At 37.7% G+C, this 25903-nt stretch overlaps 1 protein-coding gene across 1 annotated transcript in view; it reads right to left on the bottom strand.

The window, feature by feature from the left end:
• LOC136856797 (protein bric-a-brac 2) overlaps window positions 1–25903 on the bottom strand; it is a 673104-nt gene that overhangs the window by 40766 nt on the left and 606435 nt on the right. Inside the window, exon 7 of the mRNA XM_068224964.1 lies at window positions 797–961. Coding sequence (XP_068081065.1) covers window positions 797–961 — 165 coding nt within the window. The remainder of the gene's footprint in view (window positions 1–796; window positions 962–25903) is intronic.

Below are 25903 nucleotides of genomic sequence, written 5' to 3'. Positions count from 1 at the left end.
AATTATTATGACTGAATCATAATAGTTGGCATCTCTGCTGATATTTAACACATTTTGAACATCGTCAGCATTTTAGTCATTTAAGACAAGAGTACCAACCACAGTCTCTAGTATCATACAAGTACCCTTTGGGTCCCAACATAAAAGAATATCAACAAAGTAAATTTTTAATGGTACTATCCTTCGAAGATTCCATAGGAAAAAAGAAAAATCTACTAGCAATATCTTAGAGCTAAACGAAATTAAAAATATATAATACCAATATAAATGGTCCGTTATTGGACATTATAAATTTTCCAGCTAACTCATTCTTGGTTGCCAGCGTTTCGCCCTCGTCTGCTAGGGTGGGCTCATCAGTTGGTACCTAGCACACCTACCAATACGCTGGCTAGTGCATGTGCACCCTAGCACATGAGGGCGAAACGCTGGCAACCAAGAATGAGTTAGCTGGAAAATTTATAATGTCCAATAACGGACCATTTATATTGGTATTATAAATTTACTCATTCGGGACAAATGTTTCAGATTCCCTATGGGAATCAACATACATATCATTAAAAATATATACGATCAAACAATGATTTCCCTTTTCCAGCTACAGCCAAGTCAGGATGTTAATGGTACCTTAATCTTCCTCTATCTACTATGATTACTGCTCCTCAACTGTGTTTTAAACCTGGTTCTCTTATTATTGTCATGCTCAGCATGATAAGACCTCATTTGGAATACAGATGAGGAGGAGCAGTGGTGCAACAGAACAGCTAGAACATCCAGGATAACCAGTATACATACTAACCCCTAGGTAGTCACTAGCTTCACTTCTTCTGGGTCGTCGCTGAGGAGGTTCTGATGACATGGGAAGTGCTACTTCAGGCTGATAACTAGATGTAGAAGGCAGAGGGTCTGACACCCGTGGTATACGTGTTCGACTAACAGGATTACGAGGTACCGTCACAGGAACCTGAAAAGATATGAAACAATAAGACAAACTGTATAACTAGGAGGTGGCAAGGAAAAATTAAACACAAGAAATAGCAGCAAAGTAGAACACTAAGCAATGGAGTACAGATATTAAAGCTGAAAATCTTGTTGCTTAACCCCTCAGCGTCGCAGCCGTTTAAAGAGCTTTCTATCCCGCGGCCGGATGAGATTTCAACTACGCGCGACAAATACATCGATTCACTTAAAGCGTTACTACTAGTATAAGAGTGGCCCGATATTCACGAAATTTGGAATTCCTTATGGTAGAACTATGTACATGAAGATAATTACATAATTGTTTCACATTTCCGTAGTAATTTAGTTCCGTGTGATAGAGTTCGAAGCACTCTTCGAGACAGAGACCCAAGGCACACTCCTGGCAGCAGTACACCGATGTCTTCTTTTCACCGTGTTTTGAACACGCGATACAACGTCTCTGAGGTTTGGATTTCTCACTCTTGGGTGCTAATTTTCTGATAAAACGTATTTCCTGCAACCTTGGAACTGTATTATCTGATGCGCGCCAGCCTTGAATATTTCGTTTCCCGCCCGAGAAGCGTATTTTGTACTACGTAAACAAACCTTCCATCAGCTGAAACTGATAAGATAACTGCTCAATGTTTGTCCCTGTGACTTGTCTAAATATTATTGGAGAATCTAGGAATCATAATTCACTGTTGAAAGCTTCCCTTTGACCTGTATGCGTATCTATAGCCTCCTACACAAAATTTCCAAGTACTGGTTCCTCCTCATCGTCACTCTCATCATTTACCACTGCATCGGCCACTGCCACATCATCTATTTCATTATCACTACTGCTAATACTGTCACTACTACTTCCGACTAAACTTTCATTTGAATTATACAATATTTCAAGCACGCTACACTCAGCAGGAGCTAGCCATTGAGCGCGGTGCGTCACACAAGCTGATGAAGCTGCAGCGGGACCGAAAGCGGCAGGACGAAACTGAATGAGGGGAATAACATTTATGACGAATCAAAACAACTCTATACATATTTCAGATTAAAAGATCGATACATCGTCTTTCAAACGAGATATATACCATGCACAACTGCTTCTCGTGTCGTATGACAGAAAGCAGCACTAACTGATGCCTATACAGAGTACTCGTAGAGAGTTACGAAAAGACTACAAGCTGAGAAATAAAGACAAATATAATAAATAAACCGCACTCTTAATACAAAATTAGAGCAAAGAACATCACACGAAAAGACAAACTTCTCAGATCATCATTTCTTTATTTTATTCTGTGGGAAAGAATGAAGCAAACGGACTATTAAAAAAGCAGGGATTGGTGCTCAGACATAATTGACATATACTTATCCTTGCAAAAGCAGCTACACTTTAACGATTTTCAATACTTATTTAGAACACTGATAAACCCGAAAATGTCTTCTTGGAAGCAAAACAATTTGCATATCCATAACACCAAAACTCTTCGCGCTATAGCCGTAAATGCGAAACCATGTATGGGTCTATACCACGTATAGAGGTCGGCGGCTACGGAAGAAAAGGGGGTCTATACCACGTATAGAGGTCGGCGCTGAGGGGTTAAAAAAAAAAAAAACACTTCACACTCCCCAAAAATTTCACAGTTTACCTGTCTTTAGAACACTCCTACATCCGTATTTTGAATTAAACGATTTAAATAACATATAAAACCGTACCTCATATTTCCGGGAACGTGAGCTGCTTCGAACTACGCAAGATTTTGAATTAACCAATTTTGAATTATCGAGGTTCTACTCTACATTTTTTTAAAAAACACTGCCCCACATTACTGCTGCTACTACTACTACTACTACTACTACTACTACTACTGATTGACAGGTACCTCTGGCCGACTTCTGAGGAGCCTGCATACCGTTTTTTAGTTTCATCCCTTCACTAACTGAGATCGTGCATCTGTCAGATTTGTAACTTCCAGATGTCAGATGAGTAATCCCCGCACAGTAACACTTGTCAATAAAAACAAATCTTTATTGCAACTAGTAGTGTGTATGTACCTGAATGTTACTCCTAACCCTGACTAATGTTTCAATCATTGCAATGATGAGTAAACCCACTGATGACTGTAGCAGCAAAGAAGTGCCTGAAGAGACTGTAGCAGAGATGACCCACACCGAAGGTCTGGCAAGGTTAGATGCAGCTCTGTGTTACATTGAGCAACAAGTAGAAGCCACTCTGACTTAAAACTATGTTTCTTAGCAGACGGCATATACTGCTGCTCAATAATATCTAATTTTGAAACAAAGGATACCGCGACAATTTCTTTATTGGTGTTTATTTAAACTCAATTATGTCAACCTATAACACGTTATGTACTGAATCGTTGAACATTTTTGTTCTCTGAACGTATATTCATGGATTATCCGCTGATTTAATCCTATTTCCATGTAATGTGATGTCCGGGTGAGTCAACCTCGGTTATGACTTAACTATGGTAAAATGTATAACTTACTATGGTTAAGTTGAATTTTTGTTGCATCAAGCCCGGTTTTGAAATCTTGAAGTTTTACCATGGTTAAAAGTTTTCCGGTCGTGATAGAGTGATTAAGCAGCTAATCGAAGCTTTTAAGGCCTACGTACTGCAACATTTCACATTTGGAACAAAAATGGCGTGCATACATATGGCAATTTTACACAAGAAAAAAAAAATCAAAGAAATATGAGAAATATATGGTTGCCTATTGGTTTGCACATGATAAAGTTTTTGAAGCATTAAATACGCAAATAAGTGAATTAAGATAGAGGTATTCCATTATGCAGATTTATTGATATTGTTGCTATTGGTATTTCTTTGAGACGACATATCATTAGTGGACTATATGATAGATAACTTAAGTGTAATATCTTGATAAATGTCAAACAACGAAATAATTTTGTATTTCCATATCAAATAACATTCCAGTATATTTTCCTGTGAAGCTGACATACACCGAATGGCCAGAAAGTCATGGGAAGACAATGAATGTGATGTTAATAACAAGTTGCTCCTCCGTGAGCTCTCAAAATGGCAGTAAAATGGCAAGGCATCAACTCTGCAAAGTGTTGGAATCGTTCTGGAGGAATCTGGACCCACGCATCTTGCACTGCTACCACAACTGGTCTTGTGTAGTTGGTGCAGGGTTCATGGAATGTATACCAGCATCGACAGCATCCCATAAATGCTTGATTAGATTAAGATCGGGAGATCTGGAGAGCCAATCCATGGTCGCAACTTAACTGGAGTGCTCCACCAACCACCTGCATGCCACCACAGAGCAGTGACATGCTGAAACATGGCACCTCCATCAGTGTATTCTAGGGCCAGAAAAGGATGCAGACGGTCTGAAAGAATGTCCACAAAACATGCACCCGTCAGCACTCCCTGCAGCCAGACAATGGGGCCTAATTGCAACCATGGGAACGCCACCTGGACCAGAACTGAGCCACCTCCCGGTTGGATACAACCTTGTTGAAGACAGGATCCATAGCTTCATGGGGGCATATGCCACACTTTCACGCACCCATCAGTTCGATACAACTGAAACCGGGATACATCGGACCATACCACATGCCACCACTGTTCCATGGTCCATTGCCGATATCCGAGGGCCCATGCACGTCATCGAGCTCTTTGTCCGAGTGTCAGCAAAGGGAAACGAGTTGGTCATCGGCTGGTAAAATTTCAAAAGATATTTTATTCTTAAAAGAATGTTTATAAGGTCTGGTGCCGAATTTCTTAAAATCAACTCAAAGGAAAAACATTCCAACACTCAAATCTAAAGACGTCCAAAATAAAGTCAACACCATCTGGCTTAGAAATTAAATTAAACTAATGTATAAAAAAATCCCTACTAAACCTGCAGCGTTACCGGGAACATTTGATCACTGCTCGATCATTATCACCTCTTGAATGGAGCTCATACCAAAGACACATTGCACGTGAATTGCAGAACATATTGGACAACAAACAAAAAACCTTAGACCACAAGTTGACATGTCTATTAGAAGAGAAACCTAAATCCATAAACCAAAACAAAAATAGAGAAACTTTCACCCCCTCATGGAAAAACACTCCAACCACCATCAATTTATCTAACACCACATTTTCGGATAATGAAATCAATTTCTTTGACCAAGGCCTAAAATATAATTGGCCTAGTCCAAATAAAGCCGGACATAATTACCACAATAGCCGAAGTTGAATCCAACATAAACAAACAAATTCCCTTCGACAGACAAAATGACGCGAGATATGAGATAAAAAAGAAATTACCCACCCTTGTAAAAGAAGTTTCCAACATCAATAATTTCACCATTCTCAAACAAACCCACGAATTAAGAAAAAAGGTAGACACCAATAATGTTATAGTAACGAAAGCCGACAAAGGCAATACCGTAGTCCTAATGAATAAACACGACTACATCCAAAAAATGGAGGATTTCTTTTCCGATAATTCTTACTCAATAATTTCAAAAGATCCTATCTTAAAAACTCAGCGTAATTTAAAAACACTCCTAAAAAATTCACCTTTTTTATTTAATGAACACGAACATCAAAAACTCATCAACATGAATCCCAAATTACCCACCGCCAGATCACTGACAAAAATACATAAAAATGACGTTCCCATTCGACCCATCATAAATAGCCGAAACAGCCCAACATACAAAACTTCTCAGTTCCTCCAAAAATTCCTTAAGAAACACTTCACATTTCACAATAAACACCCTATTAAAAACTCAATAGAATTATGCGAAACTTTAAATAAATTTAATTTGCAGCCTAACCACATAATGTGCTCATTTGACATTACCAATATGTTCTCGAACATTCCCGCTAAAAAAACTATCGAAATCATACGAACTAATCTTTCTAAACACAGCACCTTAAGTCAGTTAGAAATAGAAGAATCCTTAAAATTTCTAACTTTCGTCCTTCATAACAATTATTTTACGTTCAATAATAAGATATACAAACAAGAAGGTCTAGCCATGGGCGATCCCATTTCGGGAATACTCGCCGAAATTTATATGGACAACCTCGAAAATAGTAAAATAACAAACAGCATTAATGGTTTGTGTCTTTGGCTACGCTGCGTCGATGACACACTAGCAATAATAGACAAAAGCTGCAACAATAGTGAAGACATACTAACTTACTTAAACAGCCTTGATAATTGCATCAAGTTTACTAAAGAAGATGAGGACAATAATTTCATCAATTTTTTAGACATTACAATCACTAGGACCTTAAACAATTTCGATTTCCAGATTCACAGAAAACCTTCATTCACTCCCACAACCATAAAACAAAATTCTCTTCACCCACAATCGCACAAACAAGCCTCGTTTTACAGTTTAGTGTACAGAGCATTAAAAATTCCCAAGTCAACCATCAATTTAAAAAAAGAAATAAGTACCATAAAAGAAATAGCTGTTTTCAATGGATACAATCCCTCAATCATACAGAAAATAATCAATAAAGGGAAATTGAAATTGGCCACGAAACTCTCCCCAATAAAAATTAATAAGCCTAAATATGCATCTTTCACCTACATTAACCCCATTATACATCAAATCGCTACCCCTTTAAAAAACATGATATTAGGGTAGCCTATAAGACCCATAATTCTAATCAAAAGCTATTTTTCAACCACAATAAGATAAACTCGGACAATAAATTTTCGGGCTCTGGCATTTATAGACTGAAATGTGCTGAATGTAACAGTTCATATATCGGTCAAACTGGTAGAAGCTTTGCAATTAGATATGCAGAACATTTCAATGCCCAAAAGCACAATAAACACTCAGCCATGAGCATCCATATGAAAGACACCGGACATAGTTTTACCACAATCGAACAGGATCTCCAAATTTTAAAAAGACTAGATAAAGGCAGACTCATGACAGAGTTCGAAAATTTATACATTTTTTTGGACCAAAAATATAAGAATAAAAATTTAAATGATCCAATAGACAACCGAAGCCCTCTTTACGAACAATTAATATTTTTGCTCAATAGTTAAATCTGAAAGACAAAAGACTTGTTAACGTCCTCAAAACAAGCTCTCCAAGCACCTCCACTAAGCCACTCAACTCATCACGCCCCTATTCTCCCTCCAATACACACAACTCCTCCCCAAGCGCCAATCACATACCCACAGCCCCGCCTTCTCAGATCCACTCCCCTCCTCTAAGACGTCACACGTACAACTCGAGGAACAGGACATTAGCGACAGCCAGTGCTCCACAAACCTCCTAGCAATTAGTTAACAGGTCAACAGCCTTCAAGGTAAGTTTTAACTTTCACATCTTTCATTTATCAATGATTTCCCCCTTTTTTTCTCTTTTTCCGTCATTTCATTTAACTAATTAAGACAAATCCTCCATTTTCAGATTTCCCTCACATGTAGGACAGCTCAAACACCGATCGCACTGCACAACATTTTTGACCGTTGCCCATTCAACCAACAACTGACTTTCCCACACTTCAACAACAAAATATACGCAATCCTTTAATCAACTACGAAGAACCTAATGATGTTTTTAACTATCTTCATTTGAAGCTGGTGTTGTTTTAACTCTGTCTTAGCACAGCCTCATTTTATCATCAACAAAAGCTGTTCACTTGCACTGTGCACTCCATTCATATAGAGAGCGACCAATGAAGTTGACTACCTCATGAATCCTAGGGCGAATTATTTTGGTTGGAGCCAAATTACAAATAGACAGATTGGAATGTTTTACCTCATCAATTTTAACAATTATAAATAAGTGTACAGTAATTATAAATTGTGTTTTATTTTGCCAACATTTGTATATACTACGTAGAACTACCATCGAACTCAATATCATATAGACTTTGATTACTTTCATTTTTATACTGTGCATATGATGGCCTCATTTTAATATTAAGAAACCACTAGCGTATTTTACTATGTGTAACTAGTCTATTGTTATTTCGTATAGAATAGGACCTTGTACGTGTTTTTTAATGTATTCTTTCTTACATATTATGTTCATAATTTCCAACCAGACGTCTGGTTTAATTTTGAGGTGCTTTGATATAACTGATGATGCCCCACATGGAGGGCGAAACATGTCGCCATTTTAACGATGTTTAACTAAAAATGTTAACATCCTGTAATGTATTGAATAGGTTGGAGTCCAATAAATTATCTTATATTATTATGGTGAAACCTATGCGGTGAAGTTGCCTTCTTACAGTCCTGGTAGAAATGGGTTTCTGACTCCCAACATTCAACTGGGTGGTGATCCGATTCACAGTAGCCCTTACATGTAATAAATATCATTTTTGGTCCGTATTGATGATGTAGATTGAAATAATAACATTAAGTTATTTATTAGACCACCTAATCAATACAAAATCGTCTTGGATGATTTACATAAATTTGTTAGCTAATAGTGGGACATGTTTCGCCTTCTCTGAAGGCATCATCAGCCATAGTCTTAACCTTAAATTAAAAATAAGCGTCTAAATAACATGTAGTGATGAAATGAATTTTAAAATCTTGAAGAGATTTGAAGTAAAATAACATTAAAAATAACAATGATGGTTTGAAAATACAATGTGATGAGATACAATAGTGGAAGTATTAACAAAATTAACCTTAGAAGGCTGCTAAAATAAGTACAATGGAATAAAACAACAGATTGTTATACAACAAGTAGTAAGATTGCATAAAAGTAAAGTTGATAGTAATGGCGGTTATAATTAGACGATGGCGAAAAATCTTATGTAATCAAAGTAAAGAGGAGAGAGTAAAAGTCAAAGTTAGTCGAGAGATCCGAAGTTCATTATGATCTTGAAGATAAAGGATGAAAGTCAGATGCATATGGTGAAGTTGTAGAACACGTTGAGGATATGAAGTTGGTGAATAGAAGTTGAAGAACAGTTTCAAATAGGATCACTATGGACCATCTCAAAATTTGAAGTGATGTTCAAATGTTGTAAATTGTGAGTTTGTAGATATTCTAGTTGAAAAAGCATATACAAGTGGAATCTGTAAATGGAAGCAAGAAACGTAGAGTTAATTGTGTGAAAAGATATTTGAAAAATCTTGAAGTAGAATCGTATGCACTTACCACTTGACGGTGACAAAGATAGCTTGTAATATTATGAGTAAGAAGTATTTGCAACAGTAGACTTCTTGCTACGTGTGTTATAACTGAAGTTTTGTGTTGGAGGGGGATCTGTTTGCGTTGACGTAACTATTAGAGGGGGGCTGCTATTGGTGGGAGGGAAGGAAGAGAGTGTATTACTGCGCGTGTTGTAACGGTGTAAGGCTATTGGAGGGAGCGATGTTCCGGTGGGTGTGGCTATGGGTTTATTGGTTGTATTTGAATTAGAGGTACTAGCGGTGGGGGGAAGGGAGGGGGGTATATTAGCTGTAGGGGAGGTGGGAACTCTAATTGATGTGAGGTTGAAGATTTTTAAGAATTTGTTGGTGAGGGAAGTTGATTCTCGTAATAAAATAAGAATCTGTTCATACAAGGGGCTTTTTTTATCAATAGTGTCATTTAGATTTTTATCTTTATTAAAATGTTGGTCGAGGAAAATAAATAAGTTTTCATATTCTGTCATGAGTTTGCTTTTATCAACTCTTTTTAGGATATGGAGGTCTTGTTCTATTGTGGTGAATTTATGCCCGGTGTCCCTCATATGGTTGGCCATTGCGGAGAATTTGTTGTGTTTTTGGGCATTGTAATGCTCGGCGTATCTGGTAGAGAAGCTGCGGCCAGTTTGGCCAACATAAGAAAAATTACATGTAGAGCATTTCAATCTGTATATTCCTGATCCAGAGTAACTATTGTCTGTGATGTTGATAGAGTTGTGATTGAAGAATAAATTGCGATTAGTGTTTTTTGTTGTGTAGGCTATTTTTATTTCGTGCTTCATTAATGAATTGGTTATCGGGTAAATGCTATGGTTAGTGAACGTGAATTTAGCGTATTTTGGTTTGACGGGTTTTAATGGAGTTAAATTGGTAGCTAGTTTTAGTTTGGTTTTATTGATGATTTTATCAATCATATTCGTGTTAAATCCATTGAATTTAGCTATTTCCTTGATGAATAGTAATTCTTTCTTTAAATTAGTAGAGGACATAGGGATCTTTAATGCTCTATATATTAAACTGTGATAAGTGGCTTTTTTATGTGAGTTGGGATGTAAAGAATCATTTTTTTTTATTTTTTTTTTTTTTTTTTTTTTTTTTTTTTTTTTTTTTATGGTTGTTGGAGAAATCTATTAGATCTATTAGATAAAGGCATCAAACATAATTGGCCTAATCACAAAAAGGCAGAAGACATCATCACTACCATCGCTGAAACCGAAACTAATATCGATAAACAAATCCCAATTGATAAACAGAATGACGTACGATATGAAGTAAAAAAGAAACTCCCAACTTTGATTAATGAGATAACATCTAATAATAACCACAATGTCTCGAAACAAATTCTAAACCTGAAATCCAAAATCCATAGCAACAACGTAGTAATTACAAAAGCAGATAAGGGCAACACCATAGTAATAATGAACAAACAAGATTACATCAATAAAACTGAAACCTTTTTTTCAGACAATACCTATACCTTAATTAACAAAGATCCTACAAACAAAATACAGCGTAACTTAAAGAACCTTCTGAAAAATTCTAACTTCATTTTAAATGATCAAGATTATCAGAAATTAACTGTAATGAACCCAAAATTACCTACAGTCAGATCACTGCCCAAAATTCATAAAAAAGATGTCCCCATTCGACCTATAATTAATAGTATCAATAGTCCTACCTATAAAACCTCTCAATTCCTACACAAATTCCTAAAAAAACACTTCAAATTTCACAACTCCAACCCCATAAAGAACTCGATCGAACTCTGTAATTCCCTAAATAAGTTCAGTCTACAACCAAACCACGTTTTATGTTCTTTTGACATCACCAACATGTATACTAATATCCCTATCAACAATACTATTAACATCATAAAAAACAATCTGTTGAAACATAGCACATTGAGTAAAATCGAAATTGATGAATGGTTAAAATTACTTAATTTCGTTTTAGACAACAACTATTTTACCTTCAATAAGAAAATTTACAAACAAGAAGATCTAGCGATGGGAGACCCGTTATCTGGAATACTAGCCGACATATACTTAGATAATCTCGAACATAGTAAGATTATTAATAACATCAACGGACTCTGTCTTTGGCATCGCTATGTTGATGATACCATAGCTATCATTGATAAACAAATCAACAACAGCAATAACATACTATCATTCCTCAACAACTTAGATAATAATATTAAATTCACTAAAGAAGATGAGTTCAATAACTCTCTGAACTTCTTAGATATCAAAATCACACGAGCATTGAACAAATTCGACTTCCAAATATACAGAAAACCCACCTTTTCTCCAACAACCATAAAAAATGATTCTTTACATCCCAACTCACATAAAAAAGCCACTTATCACAGTTTAATATATAGAGCATTAAAGATCCCTATGTCCTCTACTAATTTAAAGAAAGAATTACTATTCATCAAGGAAATAGCTAAATTCAATGGATTTAACACGAATATGATTGATAAAATCATCAATAAAACCAAACTAAAACTAGCTACCAATTTAACTCCATTAAAACCCGTCAAACCAAAATACGCTAAATTCACGTTCACTAACCATAGCATTTACCCGATAACCAATTCATTAATGAAGCACGAAATAAAAATAGCCTACACAACAAAAAACACTAATCGCAATTTATTCTTCAATCACAACTCTATCAACATCACAGACAATAGTTACTCTGGATCAGGAATATACAGATTGAAATGCTCTACATGTAATTTTTCTTATGTTGGCCAAACTGGCCGCAGCTTCTCTACCAGATACGCCGAGCATTACAATGCCCAAAAACACAACAAATTCTCCGCAATGGCCAACCATATGAGGGACACCGGGCATAAATTCACCACAATAGAACAAGACCTCCATATCCTAAAAAGAGTTGATAAAAGCAAACTCATGACAGAATATGAAAACTTATTTATTTTCCTCGACCAACATTTTAATAAAGATAAAAATCTAAATGACACTATTGATAAAAAAAGCCCCTTGTATGAACAGATTCTTATTTTATTACGAGAATCAACTTCCCTCACCAACAAATTCTTAAAAATCTTCAACCTCACATCAATTAGAGTTCCCACCTCCCCTACAGCTAATATACCCCCCTCCCTTCCCCCCACCGCTAGTACCTCTAATTCAAATACAACCAATAAACCCATAGCCACACCCACCGGAACATCGCTCCCTCCAATAGCCTTACACCGTTACAACACGCGCAGTAATACACTCTCTTCCTTCCCTCCCACCAATAGCAGCCCCCCTCTAATAGTTACGTCAACGCAAACAGATCCCCCTCCAACACAAAACTTCAGTTATAACACACGTAGCAAGAAGTCTACTGTTGCAAATACTTCTTACTCATAATATTACAAGCTATCTTTGTCACCGTCAAGTGGTAAGTGCATACGATTCTACTTCAAGATTTTTCAAATATCTTTTCACACAATTAACTCTACGTTTCTTGCTTCCATTTACAGATTCCACTTGTATATGCTTTTTCAACTAGAATATCTACAAACTCACAATTTACAACATTTGAACATCACTTCAAATTTTGAGATGGTCCATAGTGATCCTATTTGAAACTGTTCTTCAACTTCTATTCACCAACTTCATATCCTCAACGTGTTCTACAACTTCACCATATGCATCTGACTTTCATCCTTTATCTTCAAGATCATAATGAACTTCGGATCTCTCGACTAACTTTGACTTTTACTCTCTCCTCTTTACTTTGATTACATAAGATTTTTCGCCATCGTCTAATTATAACCGCCATTACTATCAACTTTACTTTTATGCAATCTTACTACTTGTTGTATAACAATCTGTTGTTTTATTCCATTGTACTTATTTTAGCAGCCTTCTAAGGTTAATTTTGTTAATACTTCCACTATTGTATCTCATCACATTGTATTTTCAAACCATCATTGTTATTTTTAATGTTATTTTACTTCAAATCTCTTCAAGATTTTAAAATTCATTTCATCACTACATGTTATTTAGACGCTTATTTTTAATTTAAGGTTAAGACTATGGCTGATGATGCCTTCAGAGAAGGCGAAACATGTCCCACTATTAGCTAACAAATTTATGTAAATCATCCAAGACGATTTTGTATTGATTAGGTGGTCTAATAAATAACTTAATGTTATTATTTCAATCACAGTAGCCCATCGAGCGCCCAGTATGGTTCTACGGAGGCGACATGATGTACATTCATTGAACACCCATGGTCTTCCCGCGCAGTGGTTTACGCAGGTGGTTACATTCTCTCTGTGATATTGAAGATCTACCCTCTACACTGTTGACCTTAAGAATCCAAATTCACGTGTAATTTCCGCAATGCTATGACCCACGTGCCATGTGCCGATGATCATCCCAGGTTTGAAGTCAGTTAACTCGCAGCGTGTCACCATCTTCACGACACTGGTGTCTTAATATAGATGTTGATCCTCACAGGGAATATGAAATATTTGTCCTGAATGAGCAAATTTATAATACCAATTTAATGGTCCGTTATTGGACATTATAAATAAATGTGGTGTCATTACAATAAGGTGTAAACCTAAACTTTCATCTAAAATTACCTAGCATTTGTTATTTTATGAACAGACAATCTTTCCTTCATTAACTTGTGGTTAGGGACATAAAAATGCATTTTATCTAAAATGAAACATAATGACCACAATTACTTTAATCGGGACATTTTATCTTATTTTATAGACCAATGCATTTCCTTTTGCAATCACTTCACTCGAACATTGCATAACGTTTGTTACTAATCTCAATATTTCCACGTATATCACTACAAACACATGAAACACGCTACACTACCAACACATGAAACATGCTATAAAAATCTGTAGTATAATACAACAATCCACATTTCGGTAGTTACTAGCAAATGACTTACCGCACTACATGATGTATATTACTACTTTATAACAGATTTCAAACCGAATGAAAACCATCGAATGTTAGACTGTAAGATCAGATGTGGAGGAGAGAGGATACAAATGGGAGGATGTACTGGATCAGAAGCTGTATGAAGACAGGAGATGGTGGGCGCTTGTACACCACACCCGGGAAACTGGAGTTGGGAAATAATGATGATGATGATGATGATGGTGATGAGTCACGCTTCACCGATAGTTTGTACAGATAGTTTAAAACATTTGATATGCCCATCACTATCCCGAAGCTATAATTTACTTTCTAAAGATCCGAAATTCAAGGCCATTTCCCGTTTTCGCGTAAATTTCCCCGACCTGCCTCCTATGGAGAGGAGACTAATCTGTGTTGGAAATCAAGTTTCTTTCACAAGAGATGATATAGAACAACTTCAGGGCTGGGAAAAATGTGATCGTACTGAGCGGTAACAATGAAATTTAGTGACGCGATAAATGAGGTATTTTTAAATAGACGACTTTGAATTTACGATGGGCTAAAGTGAGAGATCACCTTAATAAGGGCTTCGCACTACAAGGTTACACTGTATTTTCTTGTGTCAGATTAAATTTCGGAAATGCTATTCCCGAGTAATTTATAGGAAAAAGGTTATAATTACTCTACTGGTGCTTGAAATTTGTTTTCATAACACATATGAGCTCAAGTTAGGTTAGGTGACTCTTTGAATAAGAAAAACATTTGCCACATAAGATACTGGGGTGATACTACTAAAATTTTTAAGAATGAAATTGAACGTATGCGTTCACGCCTAGGAATTAGAAATATAACTTACGAGTAAGCCGTAGTATGAAAATCTGCGAAAACGTAAGTTTTGAACAAACGGATTGCTGTTCCATACTGATTGTAATGGGTGTGGGGTTCTTCCTGACTTTTAAGGAAAAATAGGATATACCGCATTTGCACGAATAATCCCCGTATATTTTTTTTTTTTTTTAAATTTTGAGGCACGAAGTTTGGGTGCAGGTTTTATTTGCGTCAAGGTTGCCAACACGCTCTTAGCTCACCTAGTTTTCGATGCCGAGTGTACAGTTATGCTTTGTGCAACCGTAGGTGGAAGAAAACTGTCCTCATATGTCATATTTAAACGGAAAACAATTCAGACTTAATTCTACACTGACTTTACATTTTTTTAAATAGTACCGTATTTTACAAAGTAATTTAAATTCAAAATTTCTTCCTGTCACGATAGAACGCGTCTTCCGGAACGTGCAGGGGTAGCTTTCCGCACTTTCACTCACTTTGGTGTGTCTATAGTGTGTTTCATAGTTGAAAATAGAGTGAAATCATAATTCTTTTGTATTCAGCGTTTGAAGGAATGCCACGATATCACGTAGCAGGCAGCATGCAGAAAAGCAGAATCCGCGAAAATTGGCGAACGTTGACATTTCTGAATTACAAGATGGCTGTTAATTCGAAATCACTTAATTGGAAGTCCGATTTCTGTATTACAAAGACTTCGAATTAACGAGGTTTTACTGTATCGCAAAACTAACATCAGATTTCGCCGGTGTGTCTAATTCAAGTGTTTACATTGCACGAAAAGAATTATCCACCACCAGTCGTGTTACTGTCTAGTAAGGGCTTACGCATTGTATTACTATACAGCATGTATACACTCGTTCCAAATCGTAGGAATCTCTTCCTGCAGTTCAATGACTTATTTCGCATGTTCATGCCTTTATGATAGCTTCTGCTTGTTATCTACGAGCAAAATTTAACGGGAAGTTGCGCAGTAGCACAGCATATCGAAAAGGCAGTGGCAAAACAAAGTGAGACAGCTGCAAATTGGCTTATATTGATATCAACATTTCTTCAGCTTGCTTGTGTAATAAACGCCACGAAAGAAATTGAAAAGCTTAAGATAAGATCAAGAACTCCTAACTGGAATAGTACGGAAAACATAAGCAATCGTAATTGAATCGGTGTGTTGAAAAGGGCACACATTCCAAAATCCTTACTTTTCAGGAGAAAGGAAACACCGTTTTGTAGCTAAAAGAAAGGTTTGATCAAGAAAGTTTCTATTAGGCGTTTATACATCATATATCTGCGTATTCAACTACAAAGTATGGAAATAATATTACGTACGGTTTTCAATTTATACAATTTTTTATGTCAAGGAATATGTCTCTTTTTATACTCAAATTTCAGAAAGATCTTTGTAGAGGCAGATAATGTATAATAAACTCGTAATTTCGAAACTCTATTGGGCAGTAACACATTACACAAAAATTCACCCAACCATCATTTCTTTTATAGTTATCCATTGTTATTCCGTCTCTTTAAAAGTATTTTACTTTAGGAAGATGTCTAGCCTCCATAACCCCTAAATGGTGTTGTCTTCTATGCTTAAAGTATTGTGAAGATCATCAACGTTACCGTCCATTCCTTCAATGTTGAATGGATAAATTAAATATTTCACCACGATTATAATACTGTAGACAGTAAATACCACGAAAATAAACTGCTCACTCATTTCTTTTTCCGCTACTCGCTGCTATACAACGCTTATACAAGGGTCCTGGTCTGTATAAGTAATTCAATGATTAACTATAACAGATGTATACAGAGGAGGTTTATACATGGTTTATTAGTAACGAATTTCACATAAACTGTTTATAAACCTTGTATAAAAGTTATACACCGTTTATTAGCAAGACGGATGGTGCGTGACGAATTTGTAAGTGATTTAGGAGAGATGCAAGAGAGAACGAATCTTCCCATCTACAGGGAATCGAGCCTATTGCAAGTTCAGATTAATGAAATACCTGTCACGTAAGTAGGCCTAGTTGCTCATTTTCATGGCAAATTTATTTCATAGCAGTGATAACGTATTTTTATAATTTCAGGCAGAGCAGATATATCCGTAAATTTACATGTTCATATTTGCGTAAAGACCACGTGGTCCTCGTGGAGTGATACGAAATGTTTGTTTCTGCCTATGTTACTCTTTCAATGGAAGGAATTTTAGTTCGTTTCTTTTTTTTTTTTTTTTTTTCCAAAATGAGCCTTCCTAAAATGAGGGTGCGGGCATTATTCAACGGCTATAGCGGGTAAATTTTTCGCCGTTACGAATTCTCGCTATAAAGGACTACTTCTGTATTTATAGCCTAAATTGTAGTGCCTCATTCCCCAACTTTATATACCGATTTTTATTCATTTCTCTTCAGCTGTTTTCTCGAGACATACATACATAGATGATGGAAAATTAAAAAGTACATTTCCTTGTTACTGTGGACACTACCAATACAGAAATACCATTCATTTAAATTCTGAGCAATGTACACACAAAACTCTTATTTTATATACACAGACAAACCTTCTACCAGCTGAACCTATTAATGTAACTCCTCGATGTTTATTCCCCTCATATGTCTGAATACTATTAGTGAATTTAGGATAGTTTCATTCAAGAATCTATTGAACAGCTTTATATATCATTTAATCATTCTTTCGACTAAAAACTTGTGTAGTAACTGGTCTTTGAGATCAACACCTCCCCAAGCCATAGTTGTAATATATCGTGCACAAAGGCTTTATAGTTTCTTTTCCCCTCTTAGCACCACTTTCTATTCTGCATTGTGGTAAGTAGACACGAACGTAGCATGTTTTATTTTGTTGCACCATTTTAGGCACAGCGACTGGACAAGAATGCCTAGCTATTATTTTCCCCTGCTTAAGTTTTATTCCCTTTTACTTTGTTGGGAAAGTTTTTTTCTGTTCAGTTTGAGTGTCCCAACACAATCTATCGAAGAATGATGTTTTAGAAGCCTCGCTAACTCTGGACTGTTGTAGTAATTGTCCATCCATAAAGTGTGCACGTGGCCTAACAAAGGTACTAACAATTTTAAGACAACTGCTGCATTTTTTTTTTTTTTTTTTTTTTTTTTTGAGTGATAAGAGTTGATTTAAGTCAAGTTTCTTTCCCTGTTATACAAGAAAACACCACAAATAATCAGTACTTGATTCACACAATTCAAAAGTTTTTTTATACCAAATTTTGAGACCTTTATTAGCAAGTATTGCTGAAATAAGAGGCGCCCATTCCACAGCGTCAATCTTTCATCAATAGCAATATTTTGCCGTGGTAAGTACAGGGACTAAAATTTGGTATTAACATGACAGAGAACAGGATAAATTTTGAACAGTTTTGGAGGCCCTTGACATGTAGGCAAGATGTTATTTTCTATATAAAATGCAAAAACCTGCATATAATTTGAAAACCCGGGTGCTGATATGACCCTTGACTTACTTGACTTATTTCCTGTTGCTCCCTCTGGAGCATAGGGCCTTGGCGAAATTTCTCCACACAGTACGGTTCCTGGCCATTCTCTTCACTTCGCTCCAGGTCTTGTCAACCTCTGCGATTTTCTTTTCGATCGTCCTCTTCCAGGTCTTCTTTGGCCGACCTCGCTTTCTGGTGCCCTGAGGGTTCCAGTCCAGCACCGCCCTCTCAACAGCTCCATCCGGCTTCCTTAATGTGTGGCCGATCCAGCGCCATTTCCTCTCCTTGATCTGGATGTCAATCGGCTGCTGATTGGTCACGGTCCAAAGATCTTCATTAGAGATTATGTCTGGCCACCTCACATTTGTTATGCGACGCAGACATCTATTTATGAACACCTGTAGCTGGTTATTGATCTGTTTTGTAACTTTCCATGTTGCACAGCCGTATAGAAGAATCGACTTTACATTGCTGTTGAAAAGGTGAAGCTTAGTCTTCCTGGAGATGTTTCGATTCTTCCACATGGGATAGAGCTGGACAAACGCACCATTTGCCTTCCGGATACGGCTTTGAACATCTTCCTCTGCTCCCCCATCCGTTGTAACTATACTTCCAAGGTAGAGGAAGGATTCAACTCGCTCAATTTCCTTTCCATTTACTGTCAAGCTGGTCATAATATCCGAATTAATCCTCATCTCTTTGGTCTTGTTTGTGTTGATCATGAGACCTGCACATTCTGCTTCCTTCTGCAACCTACTCAGTTTATCTTCTATGTCCCGGTACCGCTGCACCATAAGGCAAATGTCGTCTGCGAAGTAAAGATCTTCAAGCCTGTCTCTCATCCCCCATTGAACACCCCTCTTCCGTCTTCCTATTACCTTCTTCATCACACTAAGACCAGCAGGAACAGAGTGGGAGAAAGAACACACCCCTGTCTCACTACAGACTTGACGTTTATCTTTTCTGTTAGTTTCCCTTCATGAAGAACCTGGCACTCATACCCCTCGTACATCTCTTTCATGATGTTGATAATCTCTGATGGAATTTTGTATTCCTTGAGGGTCTTCCACATAATTCTTTGATTTACAGAATCAAAGGCTTTCTCAAAGTCCACGAATGCGAGGTAGAGGATACTCCGCCATTCCACACTCTGTTCTATGATGATTCGAAGTGTATTGATGAGATCCACACAGCTGCGATGATGTCGAAATCCCACCTGTTCCTTTCGAAGTCTTCTTTCTATTGAATCCTTTATGCGATTCAGGATGACTCGCGACAGCACTTTGCTTGGAATGGAGAGCAAGGTGATACCCCTCCAGTTGTTGCAGTTTGTTGTGTCCCCTTTTTTCGGTAACTTGACTATCAGCCCCTTCTTCCAGTCGGTCGGTATTTTTTCCTCTTTCCATATATTCTCCAGCAGTGGGTGCAGCAATTTGATTGTAGTATCAAGGTCTGCTTTCAGTATTTCCGCTGGAATGTTGTCCAGACCTGGTGCCTTCCCATTTTTCATTTGCTTCAATGCTGTCCGTATCTCACCCTGGGTTGGAGAGTCAAGGCCGATGCCTGGATCACCTTCTGCTTCTTCCTCACCTTCTCCTTTCTGCTCATTTTCCAGTCCCACATCCCTATTAAAAACCTTCGCAAAGTGTTCCCACCATCTACTCAGCTGCTGTTCGCACGTAGTGAGGATCTCGCCTGTCTTGCTAGTTTTATTGAAACCTTTCTTCGAAAGCATCTTAGTGATACCATAAAGCTCCTTTATATCACCCCTTTTTGCCGCCTGTTCTGCTTTCTCTGCCTGTTCATCAATCCTCTTCCTGTGATCCTTTCGCACACTCCTCTTTACTTCCTTATCTGCTACTGAATACTCAGCTTGTGTTTGAGCCTTCTGCTGTCTAGTTTTGCATATACTTAGTTTGGCCTTTATCTCCTTCCTATAATTTATCTTGTCCCAGGTCTGATCAGATATCCATTCCTTCCGCAGGTAGTTTTTCTATCCGAGCTGCTTCTCACTTGTTTCCACAAAGATGTTCTTCACCTCGCTCCATACAGTCTCCACATCCTTCTCTATCACGGAATCCAACACCTGGAATCTGTTGCTAAGTTCTAGTTGAAATTGTTCCAACGTCTGCTGATTCTTTAGCTTACCAACATCAAACTTCTTGTGCCGAGTGTTGAACTTCTGGTGGACTGCCACGATCTTTATACGGAAATTGGCGACAACAAGATGATGGTCACTGCCAATGTCTGCCCCTCTCTTGTTCTTAACATCTTCCAAACTCCTTCTGAACCTCCTGCTCACCGCAATGTGATCAATTTGATTTTCCGTGACTTGATCAGGAGACACCCACGTGACCTTATGACACCGCCTATGCGGGAACACCGTGCCACCTATCACCAAATCTTGGCTGGCGCAATATTCCGTAAACTTTTCCCCATTTTCATTCATCTCGCCAAGACCGTGTGTACCCATGATATGTTCCAATCCTTCATTTTTTGAGCCAACCTTCGCATTGAAGTCTCCGCTTTTTTTCATTGTGGCATCTCGCAACATTTGGTAGAATTCTTCCTTTCTTTCCAACTCCGATTGTTCTGTACAAGCATAGCATTGGATAATGGTCACATTCCTGATCTTGGTCTTGAATCTAGCAGTCAATAGCCTGCTGGAAATCAGCTTCCACTCCATAAGACTTCTTACTGCATTTCTACTGAGCAGCAACCCCACTCCATCCCTGTGCTCTTCGTCCTCACCACCAGAATACAGAAATGTAATTCCATCTGTTGACTGTATATCGCCAAATCCTGGCCACCTCACCTCACTCAATCCCAGAATGTCCAGCCCGTAGTTCTTCATTTCCTGTGTCACTTGTTTTAGCCTGCTTTTCTCCCTCAAGGTCCTCACATTCCAGAAACCAATTTTCTTTATCCTCTTCATGCCAAAGGTCGTCAGATCATCCGTCCGGTTTTGTAATTTTGCTTCGGTTTCTATAATCAGATTATTTAAGAAGAGCGAGTGATTAACCCACTTCTTCTGAGTGCCTTGACGGGGCTGCCATCTTAAGCCTGAGGCACCAGGCTGATTTTCTGTTGGGGTTTCTTCCCTTAGCCTTTGAAGTTCCCACTTCTACTGCAAGGCAGCAGTTCCTATTTTATTTACCCAGAATAGGAGGGTTGCCCCTTCCGCCATTTCCACCATTCTGAAGTCCCTCTTCTCCGCCTTCACAGCCGTTGAGGTCTCCCACAGAAAATTTCCCAGTACCAGCTCCTCTTCATCGGCACTATCTTCATTTATCACTGCAACAGCCACATCTGTTTCATTATCGCTGCTGTTAATACTATCACCACTGCTTCCAACTAAACTTTCATCTGAATTATACAATATTTCAAAGCACATTACAGTGGAACCTCAATATCCTGAATCATCTTGGGAGCAAAATTTCATTTCGAGTTATCGAAATTTCGAGATATATGTATAGCACATAATTGAACCATATGTATCTACAGGCTTATACTGAATACATTATTTTATACAGTATTTAAAAATATACAAACTATTTTAGGCTATGGCATCAAAGAACTAGAGAAACTGGGAACAAATGCAGGGACCGAGTATCTCCCGGTAAAAGGAGGCCACCTTCTACCAAATGCCAACGGCCTCCCAGGAGGGCAGATGAGCGGGTACAAGGAAGAGCACTCTCTTGCCCTTGGAGTGAGAAACTGCTTCTAAAGAAGGAAGAGCCACAAGATGGCCAACGGCAAGGATGGGGAACGGAACGGGAAACCACTCCATTAAATACCTGAATGGGTATTCCAAGCATCGGCTGGTTGAGAACCTTGCTGGGTAAGTGTACCAGGTAAAACTCATGAAATATTTGGCTGATGGACCACCTGCTATACATCATAACCAGCAAATCCTATTCTTATAGAAGGGGCGAGGGAGAGTACCTTGCGCCTTAAAACTGGGAATAGTCGGCTCAGGTATGGCAACCCTGACAGAAGAGTCTCTGGCCCTCCAGGTTGGGGGTTACACATAAGGTTAACGGCTCTTTTGCATTTTTTAAAAAAAAAGTTGTTACGAGTATCTCACATTTGCCTCTGATGAAGAAGAATGGATATCCTGATATGATGACCCTGCGATGAAAATTGGCTTTACACATAGGAACTTTGAATGTAAGAAACCTGTATAAACCTGGATCCTTCAAAATCTGCAGTCAACAGTTGGAGAAGTACAGAGTGGGGATTGCTGCAATTCAAGAGACTAGATTATTAGGTAATGGTATACAGCACATGGAGAAGTATACACTTTTTAAGAGTGGTAAAGAAACTGGACCCCACGAATTTGGTACTGCATTTTGTGTCCAAAATTCACCAGTATTGTCAGTGCTGTCCTTTGAACATGCGAATGAAAGACTATGCTATTTGAGGGTACATTCTAAATGGTTTATCACTGGTGAACTGCCATGCCCCCCCACAAACGACAAGGATGATCACGTTATAGACTCCTTTTATAAGGATTGTTTATAACTGTGGAATAAATTACCCAAACACAATGTCAAAATAATTTTGGGTGATTACAATGCAAAAGTTGGAAAGCAAATTTTTGTGCCAAAAATTAGGAAGAGAAAGTCTGCATGGTGAAAGTAATGATAATGCCATTAGACTAATCAATTTCGCTATACCCACAAACATGAATGTGCGGAGTACCACCTTCCCACATAAACAAATACATAAGAAAACATTGTATTCGTGTGACGGTAAGACTGCCAATCAAATCGTGTACTAATAATTGGTAACAGGCAAAGAAGCTCCGTAACTGATATCAGAGCTTACAGAGGAGCTGAGATAGGATCTGATCACAATTTTATAATTGCTTCCGTTAACATTAAATTGAAAACCTCTTGTAAGTCACAGACTGAGAAAAGATCCAAAGTTGACACTGAGAAACTGGAGCAGGATGAAAGATTGAAGTATAATGTGGAAATTACAAACAGATTTGATATTATGGGAGAAGATTCTGTAGAAGACATTGATCAAACAAACGACTAAGTTTGTGAACGAATGCGGAATAACTCGAAACAAATCATGACAACAGTAGCAATGAAAGTGATACCAAAAGATGTTATCCCTATTGCTCACGGTAAAATTTGTTGTACAATTAATTTTATAAAAATATGGTGAAAACAAGTTGTGTTGGTCACGGTAAAATTATTTTATAAAATCCATGGAAGCATCAGGGTGGTCATCTATGAACTCACTTCTTAACTAAAAGATGTGTATGTGCTGCCATCTATCGATAAACTTTCTAACTAAGAATCAGTTGTTCAACTTACAGTGTGTTTGAGAGTATGGCTCCAACAAACAAAGCAAAACTTGCTGCTTTAGCTGCAATTATATGTTTTACGGTGGTAAAAAGGAAAAAAAAGAAATGCCAGGAAAAGCTGGACTCGGGATTGAATCAAAAGAAGAGAAGATAGAGGATTGCAGTCCTTGGTCGAAAATTAGTTGAGGTAAGATGACCAGCATTCATATGGGAATTCGGTGATAGTCTCTCTTCTTGCATTTCTGTTGTGGTAGTGGCGTTTTATCTTCTACAAACAAGGATATTTCTGGTATTCGTCCAGTAAAACACTAACAGCTTCCTTAGTCTACCCGCATCCTGCCATTTTAGAAACAGCGTTTGTTTCCAATCAAGCTTCACAATCTTCTCATGACGGAGCGCCACCATCATTGTAATGTTAGCTTCGCTGATTGGTTCGTTTCATAAAATTAATTTTATGGAATAGAACACGTCCTATTTTATGAAAAGTTTTATCAAAGTTTTATAAAACTTTAATTTGACCATGAGCAACAGAAATTTTATAAAATTAAATTATTGTACAATAAATTTGACAGAAAATTTTACAGTGAGCACCAGGCATTAGTAAGAAAAAGAAATGGTTCGATGAGGTATGTCAAGATGCAGTTAACGAAGTGGCAATATGGCATAAGCGGCTACAGTCTAATAAAAATGTAGATATTGAGGAACTATATAGAGAAAAACAGAAAGAATGTAGTAAATTAATTTGCAGAAAGAAAAAAAGTCTACCTGAGACAACAAATAGAATCAATTCAAGATGACTACAAAAATAGGAAAATCCGTAAGATGTATGGAACTGTCAACACAATTAAAAAAGGATTTCAACCAAGATTGAGTATTATGAGAGATACGTCTGGAAATTTAAAAAAAAAAAATAATAATAATAATAATAATAATAATAATTGCTGCTCAGGACAAATTATTAATTTACTGTAAGCAATACTTGGATTCCTTGCTGAATTGTGATGATCCAGAAACCTGTATTGGTAAACCATCTAGTTCCCCTCAGAAGAACAAATAGCAGAGCCATCATATGAAGAGGTACTACAAAGTATTATATGTTTAAAAAAAAACAATACAGCTTCAGGTAGTGACAACATTCCTGCTGAGCTTATTAAATACGGTGGAGAAAGATTACATAAATACATATACAGTATAAGATCATTCGAAAGATATGGCACAAAGTTATTCCAAAAGAACGGCAGGAATCGCTTATTGTTTCAATTCATAAAGGAGGGGATAAGAAAGAACCTCAAAATTATCGTGGTATATCTCTTGTAAAAGTTTTGCTACTTACAAGGGAACATCGGCAATGGTTAAGTCGCCGATCACGATGAAACTTGGAAAACACATAGAGGTACACGTAAAAAAGATGTCTGCATCAATTTTGGGTGCCAACATTCATTAGGGCGTTAACTAAGTGGCCTAAAAGTTGCGACATTTCAAATTCCGCGCGATCAGCGATGAATACTTGCTGGCCAATGATGCTAAGCCGGCACACTGCGTGCCTGGAGACACGCCTCTGCACCTCCTCTCCTACACACCTCCGCCGCTCCTTCTGGTTCGCCACCGCACGTTTCCCTTCTCCCTGCGCCTGCCGCCTTCTTAGCTGTCGAAGAGAACCGGTGCTACACTTTGCGTATTCTATCAGCCTTCCTCATATCTCTCCTTTGTAATTCCCACATTGTATTAGTCGGCTTAAGTTTTCTGAAATGTTTATTAAAACGTTTGCACCAGGCGAGTTGGCCGTGCGGTTAGACGCGCGTGGCTGTGAGCTTGCATTCGAGAAATAGTGGGTTCGAATCCCACCATCGGCAGCCCTAAAAATGGTTTTTCGTAGTTTCCCATTTTTACACCAGGCAAATTCCGGGGCTGTACCTTAATTAGGGCCACGGCCGCTTTCTTCCAACTCCTAGGCCTTTCCTATCCCATTGTCGCTGTAAGACCTATCTGTGTCGGTGCAACGTAAAGCAATTAGCAAAAGAATGTATAGTGCCTGTTGTTAATTGTGTTTTGTTTCGGTTTTCTTTTCACTATTTTTTAATGTTTCGAATAGACCAAAGATTGTTTTTATTTACTGTCAGTTATTGATGGGGAGTTTGCCCAATGTAATGTATACGGAGTCATTTATTGTGTTGCCTTTTAATTGTTTGCTGTTGTACCAGTTCATACAATAGCCATTTAACTTTTTGTGTATGT

This window comes from Anabrus simplex, chromosome 1 (assembly GCF_040414725.1).
Source record: "Anabrus simplex isolate iqAnaSimp1 chromosome 1, ASM4041472v1, whole genome shotgun sequence".
In the NCBI taxonomy this organism is placed as follows: domain Eukaryota; kingdom Metazoa; phylum Arthropoda; class Insecta; order Orthoptera; family Tettigoniidae; genus Anabrus; species Anabrus simplex.
This window is presented reverse-complemented; position numbering and strand designations above follow the sequence as displayed.